This window comes from Coturnix japonica, chromosome 3 (genome assembly GCF_001577835.2).
Source record: "Coturnix japonica isolate 7356 chromosome 3, Coturnix japonica 2.1, whole genome shotgun sequence".
Lineage (NCBI taxonomy): Eukaryota > Metazoa > Chordata > Aves > Galliformes > Phasianidae > Coturnix > Coturnix japonica.
Genome location: NC_029518.1, coordinates 13,133,864 through 13,155,548, shown reverse-complemented (window position 1 = coordinate 13,155,548; position 21,685 = coordinate 13,133,864). Strand labels below are relative to the sequence as shown.

Sequence of the window (21,685 nt, the reverse complement as noted above, 5' to 3'; positions counted from 1 at the left end):
GCGCTCGGTCACTGTGCGGGGAGCGGCGGGACGGTCCCGTGCGGGCGGACGGACGGACACACAGACTGGCCAGAGCCCGGCGCGGTGCGTCCGGGCGAGGCAGGGAACGGGCGAAGGAGGAGGAGGGAGAGAAGCGGCGAGGGAGGGAGAGACGGAGGGAGGCGGCGTCTCCTTTAAAAGCCGTGCGGGGCCGCGGCCCGCTCCCACAGGGCGGCTGTGATTGGCGCGGGCCCGCGAGCCTCCGGGGTCGTGACATCGGAGCGCAACAAAAAGCCGCGGCCGCGTTCGGCCGCCCCCGTGCATGGTGCGGCGCGGGCGGGACGGGTGCGCGCTCGCAGCGCTGTCCCCACCGGTGCTCACACCCTCCGGAGGGGTTTTGTTGGTGGATATTTTTTGTAATGTAGCTTTTTATTTCGTTCTCCTCCTCGGTTGGGTTTTTCCTTTTTTTTTTTTTTTTTTTTTTNTTTTTTTTTTTTTTCTTTTAAAGGCGCGGAGCAAAGCGAAGCCCAGCTCCCATCTCCATGTCGCTGCGGGATTCCCGGTAAATAGCCGCCCGTGCGCTGCGGGTGATGCGCAGGACGCTCGCGGAAGGCGCCGTTCCGCTCCGTAACGCGTAGCACCCACTCGCGGGCGGGCAGCGCGCACCGAGAGGAGAACGGAAAGGAAACACCGACTTTGCGACCGGCGCTTTGCGAAAGGAGAAGCGCGGACTTTCCTCCTGCCTCCCGCCCGCCCGCCCGAGGCATGTTCCCGAGGCGCTCCGCACCGCGGGCAGCTCCCGTTTTCCGCCCGGCAGCCGCAGAGGAGCAGCAGCAGCGCGGTTCGGAGTAACTCCAAGTGATGCGGGGACCACAGCCCGAGAGCAGCACGCGCTCCCGCAGACGCCAGCCCCGCCGCACTCAGGTACGGCCCCGCGGCCGCCGATCGCCGTCTCCGCAGGATGACTCCGTGCAACACCGGGGGGACGGGACGGAGAGCGGGTAGCGAGCCTTAACCCCGCGCCGAGTTTGGCGGGGGAGAAGAGCGTCCCGCGGCTCCTGCTCGAGCGCGAGCGGCTTTTATTTTTTTTTTCCTTTTTTTTACTTTTTTTTTTTCATCTTTTTCTTTTTTTTTTTTTCCCTCTTCATTCCACGCCGGGATAGCGGGGCCCTCCTCCCTGTGACCGGGGAAGCCGCGGCTGGAATAGCCTGCCCCGGGCACGGCCGGGAGGTCCCTCTCCCACCGCCCCGTCCCTCTCCGCCCCCCGTTCCCTCTGCGGGAGGCCGTGGCCGCACGCACCTGCGCCCGCCGAGGGCGGCTCTCCGGCCACCCGCGCCCCTTCCCCTCGCCCCCCACCCCCGCTGCCCGGCCCGCCCGGCTCCTTTTGATCCCCCGCCGCGGGGATTTGGTGCCGCCGCGCACCTGAGCCCCGACGGGGCCCCCCCGGCCGCGCCGTCCCGCTGTCCGCTCGCCATGGGCCGGCAGCCACCTGCGGAGTGGCCCCGGCTGCCCCCCGCTTCGCGGCGCGCTCCCCCGGCGCGGTGCCCGCGCTGACCGCCTCCCATCGCCTCCTCCTCCGCGCAGGTCGACCATGGTTGCCGCCACCCGCTCCCTCCTGGCGCTGCTGCTCTGCCGGGTGCTGCTGGGCGGCGCGGCCGGCCTCATGCCGGAGGTGGGACGGCGGCGCTTCAGCGAACCGGGCCGCTCCGCCTCGGCCGCGCAGCGCCCCGAGGACCTCCTGGGAGAGTTCGAGCTGCGCCTGCTTCACATGTTTGGGCTGAAGCGGCGGCCCAGCCCCGGCAAGGACGTCGTCATCCCCCCCTACATGCTGGACCTCTACCGTCTGCACGCCGGCCAGCAGCTGGGCTACCCGCTGGAGAGGGCCGCCAGCCGCGCCAACACCGTGCGCAGCTTCCACCACGAAGGTAGGGGCCGAGGGACGGGCGGAGGGGAGCGGGAGGAGTGCGAGGGTGGGACGGAGGAGGGGCGGCGGGGCGGGCTCCGAGCTTCGGAGGGGGTCGCGGCTGCGTTTCCAGAGCCCACCGCGGGCTCCGGGGCCGCCGGTGTGAGGCTCTCGCCGCGCTCTGCCGGCCGCGAACGGAGCTTTCTTTGGGCGAGGCGGAACGCGAAGGAAAGCTTCCCCCGAGCCGCGGCGAAGGTTCCTAATCCCTTATCTAAATCCCCGTGGGAGATAGGCGAAGCGGGCCGGAGCGGCCTTCCCCCGGCCGCCGTCGAGCCGGAGGAGTCGCGAAGCTCGGGGCCGTGCCGCCCGGCTGGAGGTAGCGCTCCGGGGTGGAGGTAGCGCTCCGGGCTGGGGCTCCGGCTGCTGGCTGCCCGTCCGGGGGCCGTACCCAGCGAGCGGCTCACACGGCCGAGATCGCAGCCGCGTGGTCCCGCAGAGCCGTCGGTGCTTGCCGCTGCCCCGCTCTGCAGGAAGCTTTATCCCGGGATGGAACCTGCCCTGGCCATAGTCTCTGGCGCTGGCACACGGCGGCTCTGCTTTAAAGGGAATGGAAAAGCGGTCGCCCCGCGCTCTTCAGGTGGAACAGCTGAGAAAAGAAACGCGCTTAGATTTAATGGTTCTGCTGGACGGAGGTGGCCCCGGTGCCGTTTAGTGGGAAGTGAGATCAGTGGTGAAATGTCACTCTCTCTGTAGCGGGGAAGTAAACAGCAGCAGCGCGTGGCTCGTTCCTTTTAAGCCCGTACGTGGCAGGCGAGGTGCTGAGCAGGACAGGAGCCGAGGGGCACGGAGTGTAACTTGTAGGCAAACAGAGCAGCGTTGGAAGCGGTGGTGTTGCAACAAAGTCTTTGACATGGAAGGCTGTCCTCCGGTTTTCACAAACTTGAGACGAAAATCAACGTGACTCCGTTTTTCCATTGAGTTCTCACTGTTGGTTCGTGACTTCATGAGAGCAGGAGGCTGTGCCGGGAGCGCTCGCACATCTGCATATTTACAAACGCCGGGCTGGTCCCGAAGCGCTGCAGAGCTGAGCCCTGCCTGATGCGGGAAGTCGGGCTGGAGCCAGCAGGGAATGGCACGGGGCTGAGAACTGCTCACGTCAGTGCCAGCTTCCCTTCAGAAAGTGAACGGATCCCCGGGATGCTGAGTAGCAAAAAGAAAACCCAGGATTTCAGAGGGATTATTGTGGGCAAACGCTATTTCTTCCGTGTCTGCAGCAGAAACTTACAGTGTAGCAGCCCTAGATACATAGTACTCCCCCTGAAGTTCCATTCCAGTGTCTGTTGGCTGAAAGGGAAAGATGGCACGGGGCTCAGGGGCTGGTTTGGTTGCTAAAAACATTTCCTTATCCCTTTAGCATCCACCCATTCTAGCAGCTAGACCCGTTCTCACAGTCCTTTGGACTTCATACTGGGGTGTGCTTGTAAAGTGGCCTTACAGATGTTGAGGTCACTGCCTCTAGTTAACATATGCAAATCTATACATTAAGATTGAGTAAGTTACTGAAGATGTGGAGCACTGTATTTCAGAATGGAACTTAAGAGAGAGGTGCTCCAGCCATATTCTTGAAAAATGCAGAAATGCATCAATTGCCCTTAAATCCTCAGTTGGTTTCAATGATTCTCATCAGACCTCTGCTAACTGTAGTGCTCGAGTTTTCTCACTGATGTCTTTGAATTCCAACGTGATGCTTCATGTTTCTCGGCACTGGTAATGACTACCTGGAATGCAAAGAGCACCGGTATTCCATCAAAGTGCATGACAATGAATGAAGCGTTCTTAACTTTGTGCTATACATGCTTGTGTAAATAAACAGAAGGATGAGGGAGGCTGTGCTTTCTGCCTGGAAGTCTTTCAGGTCTTGTTTGTCGCATGCCAGCAGCACGTATCTGAGGGGTTTGGTTGCTTGTCTCAGTTCCTAACTGTTTTTTCTTTCTCTCCCTCTGCTCCCTGCCCCCCTCCCCTTCCCTTCTCGTTTAATCAAATTAGAAGTTTTGGAAGAACTGCCAGAAACAAGTGGGAAAACAGCACGACGTTTCTTCTTTAATTTAACTTCCATCCCTAATGAGGAGTCTATCACCTCAGCTGAACTCCAGATCTTTCGGGAGCAGGTGCACGAAGCCTTTGAGAGCAACAGCAGCTACCATCACCGTATTAATATTTATGAAATTATAAAACCAGCCACAGCCACCTCTAAGGACCCCGTCACGAGACTTTTGGACACCAGGTTGGTGCATCATAATGCAAGTAAATGGGAAAGTTTTGATGTAACGCCGGCCGTTTTGAGGTGGATTGCACACGGGCAACCTAATCATGGGTTTGTAGTGGAGGTGGTTCACTTGGACAAAGAGAACAGTGCCTCCAAGAGGCACGTTAGGATTAGCAGGTCTTTACACCAGGATGAAGATAGCTGGTCTCAGCTCAGGCCGTTGTTAGTGACGTTTGGGCACGATGGCAAGGGACACCCGCTTCACAAAAGAGAAAAGCGTCAAGTGAAACACAAACAGCGCAAACGCCACAAATACAGTTGCAAAAGGCATCCGTTGTATGTGGATTTCAGCGACGTGGGTTGGAACGATTGGATCGTGGCTCCCCCGGGCTACCAGGCGTTTTACTGCCACGGGGACTGTCCCTTCCCTCTGGCCGACCACCTCAACTCAACGAACCACGCCATTGTTCAGACTTTGGTCAATTCAGTGAATTCCAAAATCCCCAAGGCCTGCTGCGTGCCGACAGAACTGAGCGCTATCTCAATGCTCTACCTGGATGAGAATGAGAAAGTTGTGCTAAAGAACTATCAAGATATGGTTGTGGAGGGTTGTGGGTGCCGCTGACACGGCGAATATATCGGACAAATGCAAAAGAAAAAATAGAGAAAAGCTGACACTTTAATATTTCCCAATGAAGACTTTATTTATGTAATGAAAATGGAAAGAAAAAGAAAAAAAAACACAATTATTTTGAAAAATATATTTATGTCTACGGAAAGGTTGGGAAAACAAATATTTTAATCAGAGAAATATTCCTTTAAAGATTTTTAAATGTATTTTAGTTGTACATTTTATATGGGTTTAACCCCCCCAGCACATGAAGTATAATGGTCAGATTCTTATTTTGTATTTATTTCCTATTATAACCACTTTTTAGAAGAATAGCTAATTTGTATTTATGTGTAATCAAAAAAAGAGAAAATGACAAAAAAAAAAAAGAAAAAAAAAAGAAAATATAGGGTTTTGTACATAATTTTCCCAAATTGTAGCTGTTTCAATCGCGTGTATTTAAGTTGAAGAGAAGACGCGGAAGGTTACTATGGCAAAGTGCATGGCGCATTTGCTTTCTGCAGTGCTACTGTTAAGGTCACAAGTTCAAGTCCAGAAAGAAAGTGGATAATCCACTCTGCTGACTTTCAAGATTATTATATTGTACAATGCTCAGGAATGCCGCAGGGTGGGCTGTCCAATCCATGAGAACTGGCATCCTCCTTAGGTGGAACGTTTGGATAAGAAGCAGACGTTGCTGATCTAGTAGCAATACTATTCCTGACCGAGTGAATATAAGGAGGGCCAATAGGAATCCCTGGGGAGGTGGGGGTGGGGGAAAAAGACCAAAAAATCCTTTCTAGACCTACAGAAAAGCGAATGTTTGATGTTTCTTTTAAAAGTCCTTCCTTTAAAAGTCCTGGCCAAATATAAAATAATAAAAACTCAAATGTCATCCTTTTTTTTTTTTTTTTTTTTTTTTTTGTGATTATGCATGGTGAAGAGGAATAATATCTTATCCATACTGGCCCCTAACCTCAGTTGGGAGCTCACTTCTGTGCAGTGTAACAGTGAAACTGTCAATGTTTCACGCTTCCTACAGCAAGTTGTTACCGTGAGCAGCCCCCCATCTAACCCTGGATGGTGGTTTTGCAGTTTTACAGATTAGCTTCTCTTCCTTCATGGGGTTTTGTGTTTGAAAGCTTTTTCTTTCCTTTCCCAAGATGTTTGGATCTCCTTTGGGTAACAAATGACAGAACTCTGCTGTTTCTCTCTGAAAAATCCAGCCTGTAAGAAAACACTGTTCACTTGGTCCAGCCATCACAGGAGCAACCTGTGCTTACATCATAAAGCTTTCTAAATGTATTGCGTAAAGGACAAGAGCGTGACTTGCAGTTGGTAATCTCAGCGTTACAGCTAATGCTTCTCGTGCTGTTGTACATTAAAAGACTGGTGTGGCAGTCAGCATGTGGGTTGTGGAACATGAGGTGAGTGTGCGGAGGCTGGACTCCTTGTTACATGAAAGCTATGCTGAAAGAGTATGGCAGGAAAGTAGCTTCAGATGGCTTCTTGGTGATCTGCTGCAAAGCTAGGAGTGAAGGTATGTTAGACTGCCTGTGGTCTTAGGAGCTCTCTGCTGTGTTTGGTGAGCATGGAGTGGCTCTGTGCTGATGCTTTGGAGGTGCCTGAGCCCCCTTGCGTTCCTTTGTGCCCTGTTGAATGGAACAATTTGGAGAAGTGAGGCAGTGTGTCTTCAAGTTGTGCGTACAGTTACCTTGTTAAAGACCTCCCCAGGTCAGCTCAGTTGCTAGTATAACGCATAACTAGCAACAGTCTTCTGTTTTGCTTGGCCTTCCCCAAACTCCTGCTTGTTGCCAGTATTTTCTAGGTTACAGCTGCTCAGGGAAACTGACCTAATGATATCTTACAGGTAGTCTTACAGAGAAGTACGTCTCTGTGCTTATTGTAAAGAGCAATGGGGGGAGAGGATGGGAGAGAAAACTAATGTAACTTCTTGTTGGCTGTTTCCATTTTCATCTTGGGAGCTTAGAAATGCATCAGGCAAAGCTGTAAGCTTCTGTGGTGAGATTAAAACCTTGGTATGTTCTTTGTACCATTGATATTCTTAATAACCAGTAGAGAATGATCTATTGCTCTGCAGTTCATTTCTGTTACTTTTGCATTACTGGTCCTGCTGATATTACATAGCAGCCTACAGATTTGCTGGGCGGACAATGCCTCATTTCTCTTCTCAAGAGACGGGTGCTGTTTTGTTGGCCTTTTTCTCGTCTTTTGAGGCCAGGAGTCTTTGCAGAATCGTGGTTGGCCTTTCCCCTGTTCGGAAAGGCATTACTGTTTTACTGAGAGGTGACGGTGGTTGTTTTGGAAAGGTTATCAGTCAGCATGTGCCACAGTGCTGCAAGAACTCAGCAATCATTTGGGATGGATGGCGGTGCCAGTTAGGTCACGGTAGCACTAATGTGCTCTGTAACTTAGGTTTGCAAAAGCTGGACACAAAGTGCTGAAAAATGGATTGCACCATTTCTATGAGCAGGAAAGATGATCCCAAACCTGCTGCAATCAGAGAAGACCCTATGGCACATCTAACCAGATCCTAAGCTCCAGCATTGCCAGGCTTAAGTTTCACAGCTCCTAGCCCATCGTGTGTAACTAGATTTAGGGAGGCTTTTTCCAGACTGGTGACTGTTATAGAATCTCCTCTAAGGCACAAGAACACGTAGATGCTGATTCTGTGTGTTTTTTTCCCTTAATAAAATAAAAAATTGGCCATGGTTCTTGTCTGTGCATGAGCAGTTAGTGGCAAGGCGCTGCATTCCTTGTGAAGGCAAACTTCTAGTTGCCCGACAAAGAATTGCATAGTTAGTCAACTTCACAGTCAGGCCAGGGTGTAGTTGTAAGAGTTTCTTTGCCTGCTTGGTGTTAGTTGCAGAACTTCCTTACTGCTTCTGAGGAGAAAATCTGCATGCATCAAGTCAATGCATTTCTCCAGAGCTGCTTTCATAGTGTGTCTTTTTAAGTTCTTGACCTTAAACTCTCTGGGTTGGATACGTGTGAGTGCTGTCCTCAGTGATTTGTTTAGGATTTTTATAAAGAAGGAAACAAAACAGAGACTGTCCTACGTGAGTAGTAGAAAAATCTCTTACAGAACAGTTGTGTTCCTAAACTCTTAAGTGTTGGTGATCAGACTGCCCTTCTGAAGTATGGGGGTTTTCTGATGGCTTCTCAGTCTGGTAATGACTGCTAAATAATCCTAAATAGTGAAAGTATGCTGTTACTGCCATATTTTAATACTTATTGTAGTTGATCAGTACAAATTAGTGCTAGAGTGCTCTACAAGAAGAAACTAGCTTCCACCCACCCCCCCACTTAAGAGGAGAAAAAGCAGAAGATCTAGAAGGAAGATTTCCCTCTGTCACCCTGTAGCCTGTTTCCCCTCAACATAATGCTTCTAGGTGTTTGTTTATGATCTATATAGGTGGAGATTGTGATAGATAACGTCACCCTTAGTGCATTTCAGATAAGCATCTCTCTAAGCACAAATGTAGTCAGCATCTCTTTGTGCTTTTGGTTGGACTTCATGGTCAACAACGTGTAAAAACGTTGTGGGAAGGCCTTCTGTTGAGGTAAGCTCTCCTGAGAGCATCGGCTGTTTTCACCCAGCGGGATCTGTTCTGCTGTGCCCACCGCCTGGGTTCATTGTGATCAGACACTGAGACTTGTCTTTTCCTACCTGTGAGGTTTGGGTGTCCACAGGCTGTCACCTTGCTAGGCAGTGAGGGGTCTTCTGTTGGTGCAGTTGGTGATGAGGCATAGAGATGAACGCTGCTCGCTGTACTTGTAGCTTTGAAGATGGTGTTCATCTGGACGGTGTTTATAGTATACCCACTTTGCTGCCCTATTCGAAGAGGGTAATTATTGAACTATTTTATTATATAGCTATTCCCCAATTGTTGGTTTCATTTTTTTTTTTATTGATTTCAGGAGGTAGCTAATTGCCATATGGCAGCTTGATGTTAATGTTTTATGAAGATCAGGAAACAAAAGTTTATGAAAAGCTTTTGTATGGTAACTGCAGAGTTTCAAGAACTGTTTTATACTTCCTGACAGTGCAGGTCTGGCTTAATGGTTTGTTTTTATTGCTTAAGAGTGTAAACTTTTCTTTAGCCAATGTGTGGAAATTATATCCTCATCCCGCATTACACATTTCTCATTACTCATTCCCTGCTTTCATTTCTGCCATCTGTAATCAGAGCTTTACTGTTTCAACTGCATGCAAAATGCTCCTATCCTGTGCACAGTAAGTGACTTTCCTTAACTCGCACCCACCCCTCCAAAAGAAGTGAAAAAAAAAAGTGGAGGAAAGGCCTACTTGGTCTATATTGTTTTTCTCTGTTTTGGGTGGAGTCTGTCTTAGATTCTGGTTGCTAGATGGTTTCTGTAGTAACCAGCAGAGTGAAAAAAAAAAAAACCCAAGACTGAAAAGGCACTTTTAAAAGTGCCATATCTTGCCTGGAATATTATTTATCTCAATATAGGCATGGAATAGTTTTCTTCTCCTTTATGTTAAGGCTTCCTTGCCCTCCTTGGTAGGTTGCACTGCTGCCATAGAGAACTTAATTTCTTGTGTACTTACCATACGAGAATGTGAGGACCACAAGTCCTATTCCCAGTTGATTTAAGCTCCTCAAAATAAGGATGAGAATCCAAAGGCATTAGAAAAGTATTTTAAATGCTATAAATAATTGTTAATGGCACAAGCCACTTTATTCTTTAGTTACTTGGGAGGCGGGGGAGGTGTGGAAAAGAGAGCAGCCAGGTTCGGAAGGACCCTTTATGTGATTGCTGAGGAGGGTGTTTGGTAGGAATGGTGTTTTTGTTTTGCCAACCTATTGTGTAGAAAGAAAAAACACAGCTCCTTCAGAATATATTCTTACTCTGCTCTACTTCAAAGGTGGCTTTTTTTTCCTGTTGTTTAGATTTTACAGGTGTATGAGAAAGTAACTGTTTGCATCCACTACGTTGGACTTGCTTGGGCACAAAAAGGATGCAAAACATTACTGTGAGATTGGATCTTTCCTGTCTCAGCAGCACTAGTCCTTCATCAGCCCTTCTGCTGACAGCTTTGTCACAGCAACCGGTCATGGTTACCTGAGGTGGACTTTCTCTTCTCTTTGGGATCCGGTCTCCTGTCAGTGCCCTTTGGAGTCTAGCAACATCCAGGCCACGAGCCTTGTGCCAGGGCTGCCCAGCAAAGTGGGTACGCTGGTTTTTGTCCCTTTTCCATGTTCTTTGCAGCAGCAGATTTGTCCCTGCCTTCAGCAAGAATCCTAGTTCAGGAAATCTTCAGGTTCACACCTGTTATGTGCAGCAGGAGACACCTTGGAGCGTTGGGGATCATGCTTGTGACTTGCCAGAAGTCTGAGGGCCAAAGGCCATTTGCATCTGTATTTACATAGTGCTCTGAAGGCACGCAGCTCTGATGCCTGCCCAGGCTTGCATTTCCCTCAGTAGGTGAATGGAGGAGGCTGAGAGCTGTTGGACTTCTGTTCTCCAGAGGGATGGGGCTTGCAGTGGGTCAACTGGGTTCTCAGCTCATCACGCAGGGTACTGACAAGCAAGCTGTAGTTCTGCTCTTCATATTTCATATTCTGCATATTTGGCTGCTGGTGCAGAAACCAGACTAGGTTAGGGCAGCAGTTGGCTTAACTCCAGGAAAGAGCAGATTTCTGGCTTTTTAGTTTGCAAAAAGGCAAAGATTTTTCTGGAAAGTAGCGATAAGCAACAGGAGTGGGAAAGGACCTACAGATTTTTTGTGAAGCTGAAAGTGTTTTTAAGCTTCTGAAGCCACTTCAGGTAGAGAGATTGGTGCAGTGAAATGATAACATGCTGAAAGTTCAGGTTCCCACAACAACTGGACTGTGGCAGACTTACAGTTTAATGAGGCTGATAATCCCATCAGAGATTAAATTAAGAAGGTCTTTTTGGGAGATCACCAAGGAAATGATGAATACTGCACTGTAGCTTGGGTTGTGGTGCCAAGTGATGGAGAGCTGACATGTACTTCTTGCACTGCAAGGTACTGTTTTGTCCGGCGTGTCTCATTAAAACAAAGCGTTCAATTCCAGCACTACAAACAGAGGCAAATGTATTATTACTGTTACTAGCATCATCCTGGAAATAACATGCAGATTAAAAGATGGAAATATCAACCAGATCTGCACATCAGCAAAGCTCTGCTGAGTTCATTCTCAGACAATCCAGCCCTTTTTATTAAAGCAGAGTCTCAGAAGACAGGGACAGCACGTATGAAAAAGAATGTATTTCAGGTAACTATTGTCATTAGCTTGGAACTTCCACAAAAGCAATTTTTTCTAGCATCCTGCACACTCCAGTGATGGGAAAGTGTTGTATGGAATAATGACTCTGTAACCACAGACTTCAAAAGTATAGAATGTCTGCGGCGTGATGGAAATAGCTGTTTCCACATCAATAATATACACATGGAGTACTGAAGCTTAATTGCGAGGCCGGTGGTGATGGGAGGGGGAAGGAGAGAGGATATCTGACTGTGACCGCACCAAACATGTGGGTTGTGCAGAATGCCTCTGCTTCGCAGCCAGAAACAATGATTCATTTCATTATAATCTTGACTTTTGCATTTTTCTCATGACTTATTGATAACTTGGTATGGGACTTAATGGAGTTATTGAGTCCTTAGGAATTAGGAAGAGACACGGGGTGTATGTCGTTTCTTACAAATATCACTCACTGGCGGTTGTTTTACATTTGTATTTTCTCTCTTTTGTTGAATGAAAAGATCTTGTGCTTAAAAACAAGCTGGCACTTTTGATAGCCCATCTTCATCATTTTCACAAACAGTCCTGATCCTCTAGTTGAGATTGTAGTATTGACATGAAGGTAGTTCTGATGTCATGAACTGCTGCCTAATGCACACGAAGGCCATTTGCCCAGCCCTGGCACTGTAAATTAAAGGTACACCCAAAAGCTTTAAGTTTAAGATGTGCAGCTTTTGCTCTGCAAAGCATTATTGGCATTACTGATACTCTTGTATACCTACTGTTAAAGACCCAGATACTGCAATGACAGACGTCATTTTTTCTTAGGTACCTCTTTCACTGTCCAGGCTACTGGTATCTTGCAGGCTTACTTTAAAACTTCCAGTGCTTGAGTCTCAGGTACACCATGAAACTTGGGATCCTCCAAAAGAGAATTTCCTCACAGCCTGGGGGGAAAAGGCTTCAAAATGTCACCTCGAGACTTAACAATCAGAAGGAAATGGAATTGGTGCCTTCCCTCTCTTTGAACCACTGGTATTTTTAAGATACATCAACATTTTTTATTACTTAAGATAAGCAATGACGTGTGTTCTAGATGGTGTCCTCTAACTCATTCATTCTTCTGCTTCTAACTGATTCATTTTTCCTATTCTGATGACTTCTTTTTATTCTTTAAGGAAATAGTTACTTACTAACTACTTTTTGACTGGTTGAGTAAAGAATCGTCCTAGGTTTGCAGGTGAGAAGGTTTTCATCTTTGCAAATATAACCTAAATGTACCCTAGAGGGCAGAGTCATTTAGAAAGAGATCCCACGTACCTGCTGGACTATTGATTTGTGCCATGCCCACTGCAGAGCTCCTTAGTGTAAAGGACCAACACCTGAGAAAGCAAAGTTGGGAGCATGGGTGGAGCCTTCTGGCCTTTGTCAGCAGTAAAAGGTTGGGAATGTGGTCTGTGACTCTCCTGTGTGCAGGTTCTGACAAAAAAACAACAGCGAAATCCTTATTGAAAGCAATCATGAGCCCAGTAGACTGTATAACCCAGCAGGTCATTCTGCTGGCAGGGAGCTCTTGCAGTTCTCACCTGCTGGAGATTCTTAGCCTGTTCTGAGGGGTAGTTTTGTTTTTTCAAATAGAAGCAAGACCAACTTACGTTTTTTAGCAGTGAAATTAAACCAGGTGCAGCCCTTTCCAAGAGCCTCCTCCTCTTCAGGCCTGAGCCATGCAGTGGGTTACTGCCAGTGTTTCTGTCTAACTGGTGAGGAAAGTCAAAGCTCTGTAAGCCTGAGTGTCCGGGAAGGATCTGGAATGTCTTTTCAGCTCCTTTTGTATGTGAGTACATCCTTCAAGGTTTTAGGCTCCAGTCATCCCCGTCTCATCTCCCTCCCCCTTCTTTTCTTCTTATACCCCATTCATCTAAGAGGGAGGGGGGAAAAAAGGGTCGGATGCTGGGACACTTTGAAGAATGTGCCTTTACCAAGCTTTGGTTTTTCTCTCTTCCTGGAACTCTCATTATATGATCCTGGTTTTCTGAGCCAATTGTTAGCCCAAGGCCAAATCCTTAACCTTGGGCTAGATAACAAAAGCACAGCTGAGGTGATCTTGACTACTTTAAAAAGGCTGTCTACTCTTTGATGCACTCAGAATGAGACGCATAATTCATTTTAGTTCCAAAGGTTGTTCTTAGCATGGGAAATTAGCAACCTCCACGATAAAGAGTCAGCATGTTAAGTGTGTGTGTTTTATGTTGGTCTCTGTATTGCATTGCATTCTACGTTCTGCAGGGTGTTGGTGTGTCTGAGGAGAACTCAGGGCTGAGTCCTACCTGGGAAGCTTTGCCTTACGTGATTGCGTTGACTCGTACTAAAGCCCGAACACTTCATGCCAATGATAGAAATTGGTATTTGGTAAGCGTGGCTTTGTGGTTTGCAGCTCTGAGCGAGAGGAATGCATAAGCAGAGTGTACACCCAGGAGAAATTAAGCTGAGATCAAGTTTATTAGTGGATATCAAAACTAGCTTACTAAGTACAACCTCCTTCTGTGTGAAGGCTGCAGTGATGGGGGGAAGGCTGGTAAGAGTTATATGGTCTTAACATCTGACAGTGCTGCATGCTGATGTTCTGTATGTGCAGTGTGAAGGCTCTGATGGGTCCTTTCTGAGCTTCTCCTGTGGGAGAAGTGTCTTCCAGTGTATTATTTGCTGCCAAAGTCTTGGTTCTGAGCTGAACATCTCAGAGAGTTTATTTTGTGCTGTAGTCTAGCACACCTGATGGTAAGTAGCATGACATCACTGTTGGCTGTTGTGTCAAGTGGGTGTAATAAAAGCTAGTGGAATAAAAGCTGAGCTGATACCAACAGGACTGGCTTTGGCAGCCAAACCTTTTGAAAGGAAATGCTCCTAGTGAGATAAAAAGGGGCAGTGTTAGCAGCAGGGCCGTCAGGCTGAGTACTGGAGAGAAGACCTCAAACCTTACTCTGCTGTGGAATAGGAGTGGAAGAGTTCCTTGCTGTCTTTCTCTGCTAATCTTCAACTATCTTTTTCTCACCTCGTGTTTTCTAATGCTGTGTACCTTAAAGAATTTAGAGATGCCCAAATGTACTTCTGTTTATCCTGTAGGCTAGAGGTAGATAGCTACATTAAATGGCATAATGACAGGTTTTGTTCACTGGTGACCAGTTTGCATGTGGACCAAGTCTGGCCAGTATTAAATTGGAAAGCAAAGATGGCTTTGTCATTAATGTGCTGGAGAGGGACGCTGGATACCTGGGTTCAAGTTGTGGGTCAGCCATAAACTCCCTGTGTGACCTTGAGCAATATAATTATTCTGAGACTTCAAAGGTATTTAAACAATTTGGACACCCATTTTTGAGTCATTTTAATTAACCAGGATGCTTTGAAATGCTTAGCTTTAATCTCTCTGTGCCTAGAATTCTCATTTGTGAAACCAGGATAAAGTATTTCCTTGCTCATGAAGAGGATATGCATGATAATGATTGGGAAGCGTGCAGCTGGTCCAAGTGCAGCAGATATGGAGCTTGCAGAGAGCTCAGCAAAGAGCAAACGTGTTACGTTTTGCAGGCGTGGGGCTGAAAAATGTACGGATGCTTGGTACAGGGCAAGCAGCCTATTTCAGTGAGAGTTGTTTACACATAGGCATAAACTGGGGGATAGTTGCTTCCCATGATATATTACCATCATATTGGGTTCACAGGGAGATAAATACAGCTGCAAATAAACTCCAACCAAAATATTTACTGGGGGGAACAGCTCATTTATTCAATATTTCATTTAGCTCCATAACATCTTGCCATTTCTTTTAGTATCTCGCCATTCTATAATTGTGAGTACTAAACATGTACAAGATAGAATGACTAGTTATTAACACTTTCCTTTCTGTAGCTTTTAGTTCAGAACAAGCCATACTTACATTACCACTGGTTCTGTCCCTTTGCCTGGTGTTATGTGACTTAATAATGAAAACCCTGTAATGCACAGGCAGAGGGAAGGGTTAAAAGAGCCAAGGGAGTATGTAATTCCTTTTGTGGGTTTAATACACAATCTTAACATTCCATTAATAACTGTTTTCTGGTTTTTTTTTGTTTTTGTTTTTTTTCTTTTGCACTTAAAAGCTTAAAGGTTCCTTCAGATTTTTTTCTTCTTTCCCCTTTTTTCCTCTTTTTGTTTCTTTTTCTTCCCTACTCTCTTTGGTTGTGGCAGTTCTGTGTGCTGGACAGGCAGGAAGTGAAAAGTTCAGTAACCACCACTGATGCTACTTGCAGGGCTAAGCAGTGGATATCCTGGAGACATCTGCCCACAGGGTTTGCTTTTCCCAGAGAGATACCAGGGTAGAGAAATGTTTGGAAGAGCCAACAGTCTGGGTTCTTCATGGGCCCCGGAGATGACTGTTGCCTCTCCCCTTATTAGTAAAGTGCTTTGCAAGCTACATGCAAAATGCTGTGCGGTATGTGCTGTCAGAAGATCTGATCCTACTTGTTACAATATTTATTGATAGGTAAGTGGTAAGTATCAATACAAATGAGGTTTTACTACTTAAATATGAAGATATTGATACCCCGGAAGCTGTTTTCATTGTTCAGTTCCCTGATGCTATGTTCCAGCACTTAACAGCTTGCTGCATGGTGTTTTGTTATGGGATACTGATAAAACTGGGACAGTTGGTGACTTCGGTATGAAATTAGAATCCTTTTCATTGCTTCGTGTATTGGCATATTATGATAACTGCTCTTTAGACAAGACAATCTGACTCTCTCCCTTCTTGTTATTTGAGTAACAATATGCTAGGATGGAAGTAGAATGGTGAGGCCCTGGCACTGCTGCCCAGAGAAGATGTGGTGCCCCATCCCTGGAGGTGCTCCAGGCCAGGCTGGATGGGGCCGGGGGCAGCCCTGCCCGCAGCTGGGGGTTGGGGCTGGGTGGGTTTTAAGGTCCCTTCCAACCCAAACAGTTCCATGATTCTCTAATTGTATGTTTATCAGAATTACAGGATGAATTTGGGGCGGCAGCTGTTGTTATCTAAGACTTTTCTGTCTAGGTGATACCATAAGTTAAAGTGACCCTGGATGAATGAGGCTGCCTGTGTGCTTTTCAGGAAAAACAAAACAAAACAATGCAATGAATTAACTGAAAAAGATAAAGCTAGTAATGAAATACAACAATAATGTGGGGCTATTTAGTTTATTTGTTCAATGGTTTTTTTCTTATTAGCTATTTTGTAGGCTAAGCCCATGAAAAAACTTTTGGACAGAACTTAATTTAGTCTGTTGTTACAAACTCTGATATCTGCCCAACTTTATCCAAGTTCATGAACCTTTTGAACAACAGCCCCCTCGTGCCCCTGGGGTTCTGGAGAGGGATTTATGGTTTCATGTGCAAAACAGTGTGAAACTTGGCACTTCTGCTTTGCTTGAAACCTTACAAATCCAGAGCGCTGAGCAAATCCAGGGTTGAGCTCACCCAGCTCCAAGGCAAAGTAAAGGTTTATTGAATCTCTCATGAACTTGAGCTAAATTCTATTCATAAAAAATATCTGTACCTTTAGTGTCCTGTGGTTACTTTATCATGGGGGAAGTCTGTCCTGCAGAGCTGTTGTGGAGATAAATGTAGCAAAAACTGAGATGCTCAAATAAGGATGGTGGCAGCAGTGGTGTTGGGTGTGTGTAGATTCAGGGACTGCTGATACGTAGGAAGGAGGCTTATGACCATGACATGTGAATGTCTTAATAGCCAGTGTATGGATAATACAAGTTCCTCTGAATTCATACCTGCCAAGGAGTCAGGACAGATCACACATTAGAGTTGTCTGACAGGGTAAATGAGTCACAGTCAAATCAGACACTCGTTTACATCACTGGGCTTTTTCAGAGTTTGCACAAACTGCAAATTCCAGATCAAACCAAAGGCCAAGTTTGCCTTTCACTTACTCTGTGTTCAGTAGCATTGAAAGGTTTAGAGTCAAAGTTTGGCTGAAAGTCCAGGGAGCAACCTACTGCCCGATTAGTAACTAGCAGAGATGCTACCTGCAGCCAGGAGCTGAGTCCAGAGGGTCTGACTCCTAGTGTTTCTCAACTGAAATTCTGCAGATCCTGCATTTTTGGGAAGAAATGAAGTCTCTGAAAGTCATTGACAAGGAGGATTGGTTTAGGCTCACAGCGTATGGAAATATTTCTTCATTTTTCTGGCCTTGCCCTCTGAACAGCTGCAATGGGTAGACTGTCTGGCTTGGAATCTTCCATTGTGCTTCTTCTTACCAGGTTCTGAAACAAACTGGTGTTGTTCACCCACAGGCCCAAGTTGGCTACAGATGAATGGTAAAGGAATTAGCTGTTTCATTGCTTCTACTTCTGTGCTGTATAAAGAACTTCAGGGATCCTCTGCAAGTGAGAGTGTGTATAGATTTGTCTGAGTGGACCTCTTTCAAAGATGCTTGTAACTATGGCATTCAGTTTATACAGATATTAGTTGGGATCCTACAAGGTAGGATATCCTACAGGGTATAATATCTTGACTTAGAAAGTCACAATAGAACTATTCTGCTTTTAAGACAAGCAAAATTCTGTTATCAGGAAGTGGATTCGTTTCTCTGACGCTAAGCAAAGCTGCTCTGATCTGTTACCTTCCCATCCCCTGCTGGAGATGTTATGGGGCACAAGCAATTCAGGAGACTTATGGAGTGAGTACATCAGGGGCAGCTTTTTGATTCTGATGTTGGATGAGCTGACTGATGGAGGGACTGTGCTAGATCTGCTGCCCATGAATAAGGAAGAACTGTTTGAGGATGAGGTTTGAAGATGACTTGGCTGCAGAATCATAGGATGGTGGCTTAAGAATCTGAGGGAAATGGGAAAGGCAAGTACTATAGTAATCACTCAAAACTTCAGAAGTGTGGACTTCGGCTTTTTCAAGGAACTGGTAAGCAGAATCTCCTGGGATTCTGCCTGGAGGGTGTAGAGAGACCGTGGAAGTTGCATAATCTTTAAGGGCAGCCTCCTCAAAGCACGATAACAGTCCATCCTGATGTGCAGGAAGCTGAGCAGGTATTGCAGGAGGCCATGTTGGCTGAATGGAGAACTCCTGACTGAGCTCAAATGCAAAAAGAAAGTATGCAGGTGGAAAAAGGGACAAGCTACCAAAAAGGAACATACAAGCATTGCCTGTGCATGTAGGATCAAAATTAGAAATGTAATAGCTTAGCTGGAGTTGGAACTGATAGAGCTTGTGTAGGGTAAGCAGATCATTTCTACAGTGTGCTCCTAACAAGAGGGAGACCATGGAAGTTGTGGGCTTTCTGCTGAATGTAGCAGGTGCTAAAAGGACTGGGAAAGGGGTGGAAGTATTCAATGTATTGTCAAAGTCTTTACTGTCAAGATTTGCTTTCAGGCTTCTGTGCTCAGAGGCAGAATTGGAGGGAGAGATGGTACCTGTCTTAGAGAAGAATTAAAGATCACTATGATGGTGCTTACAAGCCCCCAGGACTGGACAGGGTATGTCTGAGGGTGCTGAGGGACTGCTGCCAGTGTTTAACATGACTTGAAGCTGGCCCTGCTGTGTATGAGCAAAACGTTGGTCAGAGCGGTCTCCAGAGCTGCTATCAAGCCTATTTTTCTTGTAGTAGAGAAAAAACAGTGAGAAGAGCAATGGATAGATCAATATGGACCTAGCGAGTATATTTGGTGTTATTTCTGATGTATACATATGTGACATATAGCTTTTGTTTCATTTAAGCAGCAGAGAGAAAATATCCTTTGTTTTTTTTTCTGCCTGAATAATCAAAAAGGTGTATGTAGGAGATCTGCTGCAGTACACAGGGGCATCCTCAACTGATTAGAATAAAATATAGAAGAAAAAGATAGCAAGCTGTTGGCAGCTACTGGCACCTGTTAGAATGTAATTCTGTGCTGGTATATTGAGGTTGTGCTGAAATATGTACCCAGTGTAGTTTTTGTTATAAAGATGACTTCCTTTCCTGGTATTTGCAGGTGCATTGTACTGAAGTGAACACAATCATTTTGTTAATTGCAGTTCAAGCTCATTAGGGAACTATAAAGGCAGAAGAATGAATGTAACCGTGCATTAAATGGTAAATGATTTTGGGGTGGGAAGCAGTCAGGTGTGTTGCCCTAGGCTATGATTTTCCCCAAATTAACATACATAGCAAAGTAAGAAAGAATGAGGCGGGTGGGAAGAAGGAAAGGCCACAGGTCACCAAAGCAAACCTCCCAGCTTTCAGTGACGCTGAAGGGAAACCATCGCTGCTGAAGTGTTGAGAATCTAGCTGGAGCTGGCTCGCGCTGGGTAACTTTTGAATTGGTTTAGGTTCATTCAGGCCAAATATAGTGAAATCCAAACCAACTCGACATTGTTCATTTAGTCAATGTGTAACTAAGCAGATTTTGGGGAGGTTGCGCTGCAACCTGCAAGACCTCTCAAATGTGCAATGTTAATGGCGTTTGTTATAAAAGCATCTTGAAGCATTGTATGCTTGAGCAGACAGCCAAATGCTTCCCTTCAGAGTTTTGATGGAAGGTCTGTAATCTTGAAAACTTGTTCTCGCAAAGGTTGGTTGCTTTCACTTCCCTCCGGGACTCTCAAGCCAGCTAGAAACTGTGTTTCCAGACCTGGCTGTACCAGCATGTTTTGCTGCCTCAGAGTAGTAATCATCCAGTGAAATAAAAATCTTGACCAGCGCTTCAGATCTGAATGGCAATACCAAATGTCTTAATTTTGGGGTGTCTAGGCAGAGGTGGTTCAAAGGGTAACGATGTCTTGGGACTGCTGACTGACTGCTGTGATTTGGACGTTCTGGAAAATCAGGCTCCTTTTTGTTGTCTGTTTTCCACTTTACTTTTGGTTGAAGCAGAAATACTTGTTTAGAGGAAGAAGGAAGACGATAGAAGAACTGAATGGAAAATCTCCGCTGGAATTTTTGTATTGGGTTCTTTGTTCTTTAGCTGCATCCCAAAGAGCAGAGTAGACATCTGTATACAGTGTTCTCTCAGAGCTGAAACATAATTATGAAAAGCAATTAGTCTGAATTAACAAAAATATGAGTATTAGTTGTGAATTTCATTGGGGAAAAGAATTACACTCATACGGATATCACAGCCCTAAATGTGTAATAAAAAGGAAACTTCTTTTCTCCTCCCACGTATCTGGTGCCACAGGGGGGTCAGGGAAGATGTTTTGGGTGGACTTTGTTGAATCTTCTGCAGATCCTCAGTTCTTTGAAGCTTCAGCTTTGGCAGCTGCTGCCAAGTTGACTGTCCAACGAGAGACCAGTAGAACCAGATCTTGCTGGTAGGCCCAGTCTCCAAGAGGGCTTCCTTTTGTTGTACCAAATATGGGCAGTTAATTGGCTTTTGGATGTATATTATACTTAACCAAATTGGTATTTGTTCCTAGCAGTTTAAGTGTAAAGGTGCACACCCCTGTCTATGGTGCTTTTCTTATTGCCCCTTCATCTGCTTGCAGGTTATTCTGCCAGGTGGTTTGTCTGCCTCTGATACTTAGGAGGGAAGTGTAAGGGGGGGGGAAGCTCTTGCCTGATTGTTTAAAAAAAAAGACAGACAAAAGGATGGCTGTAAAGCCAAAATAAACACAAAAAGAACTGTGGCCAGGCTGGTACAGAAGCCTTCCTTATTGGAGGCACGTGGGCAAACTCAGTGGAAATTCATTTTAAAATCGTACAGGAAGGAGTTTCAGTCATTGTGGGGTGTTCTGTAATTGTGGTGGATGGATCAGAATTACAGAAGTTCCCAGAAGTTTGCAGATAATCAGAACAAACCCACCTCTTCCCTTAACAACATAGAAATGCCAGTGACAGTGCTGCTCTGTGTGTGTTTATGCACATAAGCATCCACAACATGTGGATTGATGTAGGAATGATGTTGACATTTTTTTTTTTTTTTTTTTTTTTTCTTGGGGGGGAGAGAGAGGAGGGGAGGAAAAAGCACTTTGGCTTGCCTTGAAATGTTAAGATATCCATCCTATTTGAGCAGCTCTAGCACCACCGTGCTGTTGAGATTTGGCAGGAGAGTGACTTTCACTTAATTTTCCTGCCAAACTCAGCTGCTTGGTGAACATTTCAAACCTCTTAGCTTGCATAAGTCCTGCTGATGTTCAAGTGGAATGTACCAACCATGCAGAGCCTGTGTGGGCTTCCCTCTACAGTGTGGGATCTGCTCTCCTGCAGCCTCAACCTGTGGCGGGTGCATCCTTGGTGGAGGTAGAGGGGAGCGGGAGAGAAGACAATTGCTCATTAATCGAAGTTCTGTTCCTAAGATAAGAGTAATGTTGGTGGGAACTTTTCTAGTGGAGCATCTCCCACTGCATACTCACAGGAAAGAGTTTGGTGTTTGCAGTGAGCTCCTATGTCCCCACTGGTGAATAGGTGCATAAGGAATAGAGTAGAAAAGAGTGCAGAATTCTCTTCCCAGGCCCGCTCCCATCTTCTGCGTTGTGATACAGTCTTTAATTAGCCCACTACAATTACAGACCTGCTCGGGAAATGAATCAGGCTTGTGCAGTAACAGATGCTGTTGTCCAAGAATTGCTGCCCCGTTTAGGTAGGAGTGGGAAGATGAGCAGTGGAGGTTTGTGGAAAGATGAACAAATGTTTGAGGCTGCTCAGCTGTACAGTAGAAGCAAGA

General features: G+C 46.3%; 1 protein-coding gene across 1 annotated transcript; it reads left to right on the top strand.

Moving 5' to 3' along the window:
• The first annotated feature begins 470 nt into the window (after positions 1 to 470).
• Positions 471 to 5,653, top strand: BMP2 (bone morphogenetic protein 2). Its single transcript, XM_015857128.2, has 3 exons — positions 471 to 903; positions 1,564 to 1,904; positions 3,929 to 5,653. Exons 2-3 carry the CDS (start codon positions 1,571 to 1,573, stop codon positions 4,771 to 4,773), a joined length of 1,179 nt encoding a protein of 392 aa, XP_015712614.1. The 5' UTR covers positions 471 to 903; positions 1,564 to 1,570; the 3' UTR covers positions 4,774 to 5,653.
• Positions 5,654 to 21,685: the final 16,032 nt, after the last annotated feature.

Coding starts and splice junctions, on each gene's coding strand:
- BMP2 (XM_015857128.2), top strand. CDS start 1,571: ATGGTTGCCGCCACCCGCTCCCTCCTGGCGCTGCTGCTCTGCCGGGTG. Junction 1,905..3,928: donor GCGCAGCTTCCACCACGAAG/GTAGGGGCCGAG, acceptor TAATCAAATTAG/AAGTTTTGGAAGAACTGCCA.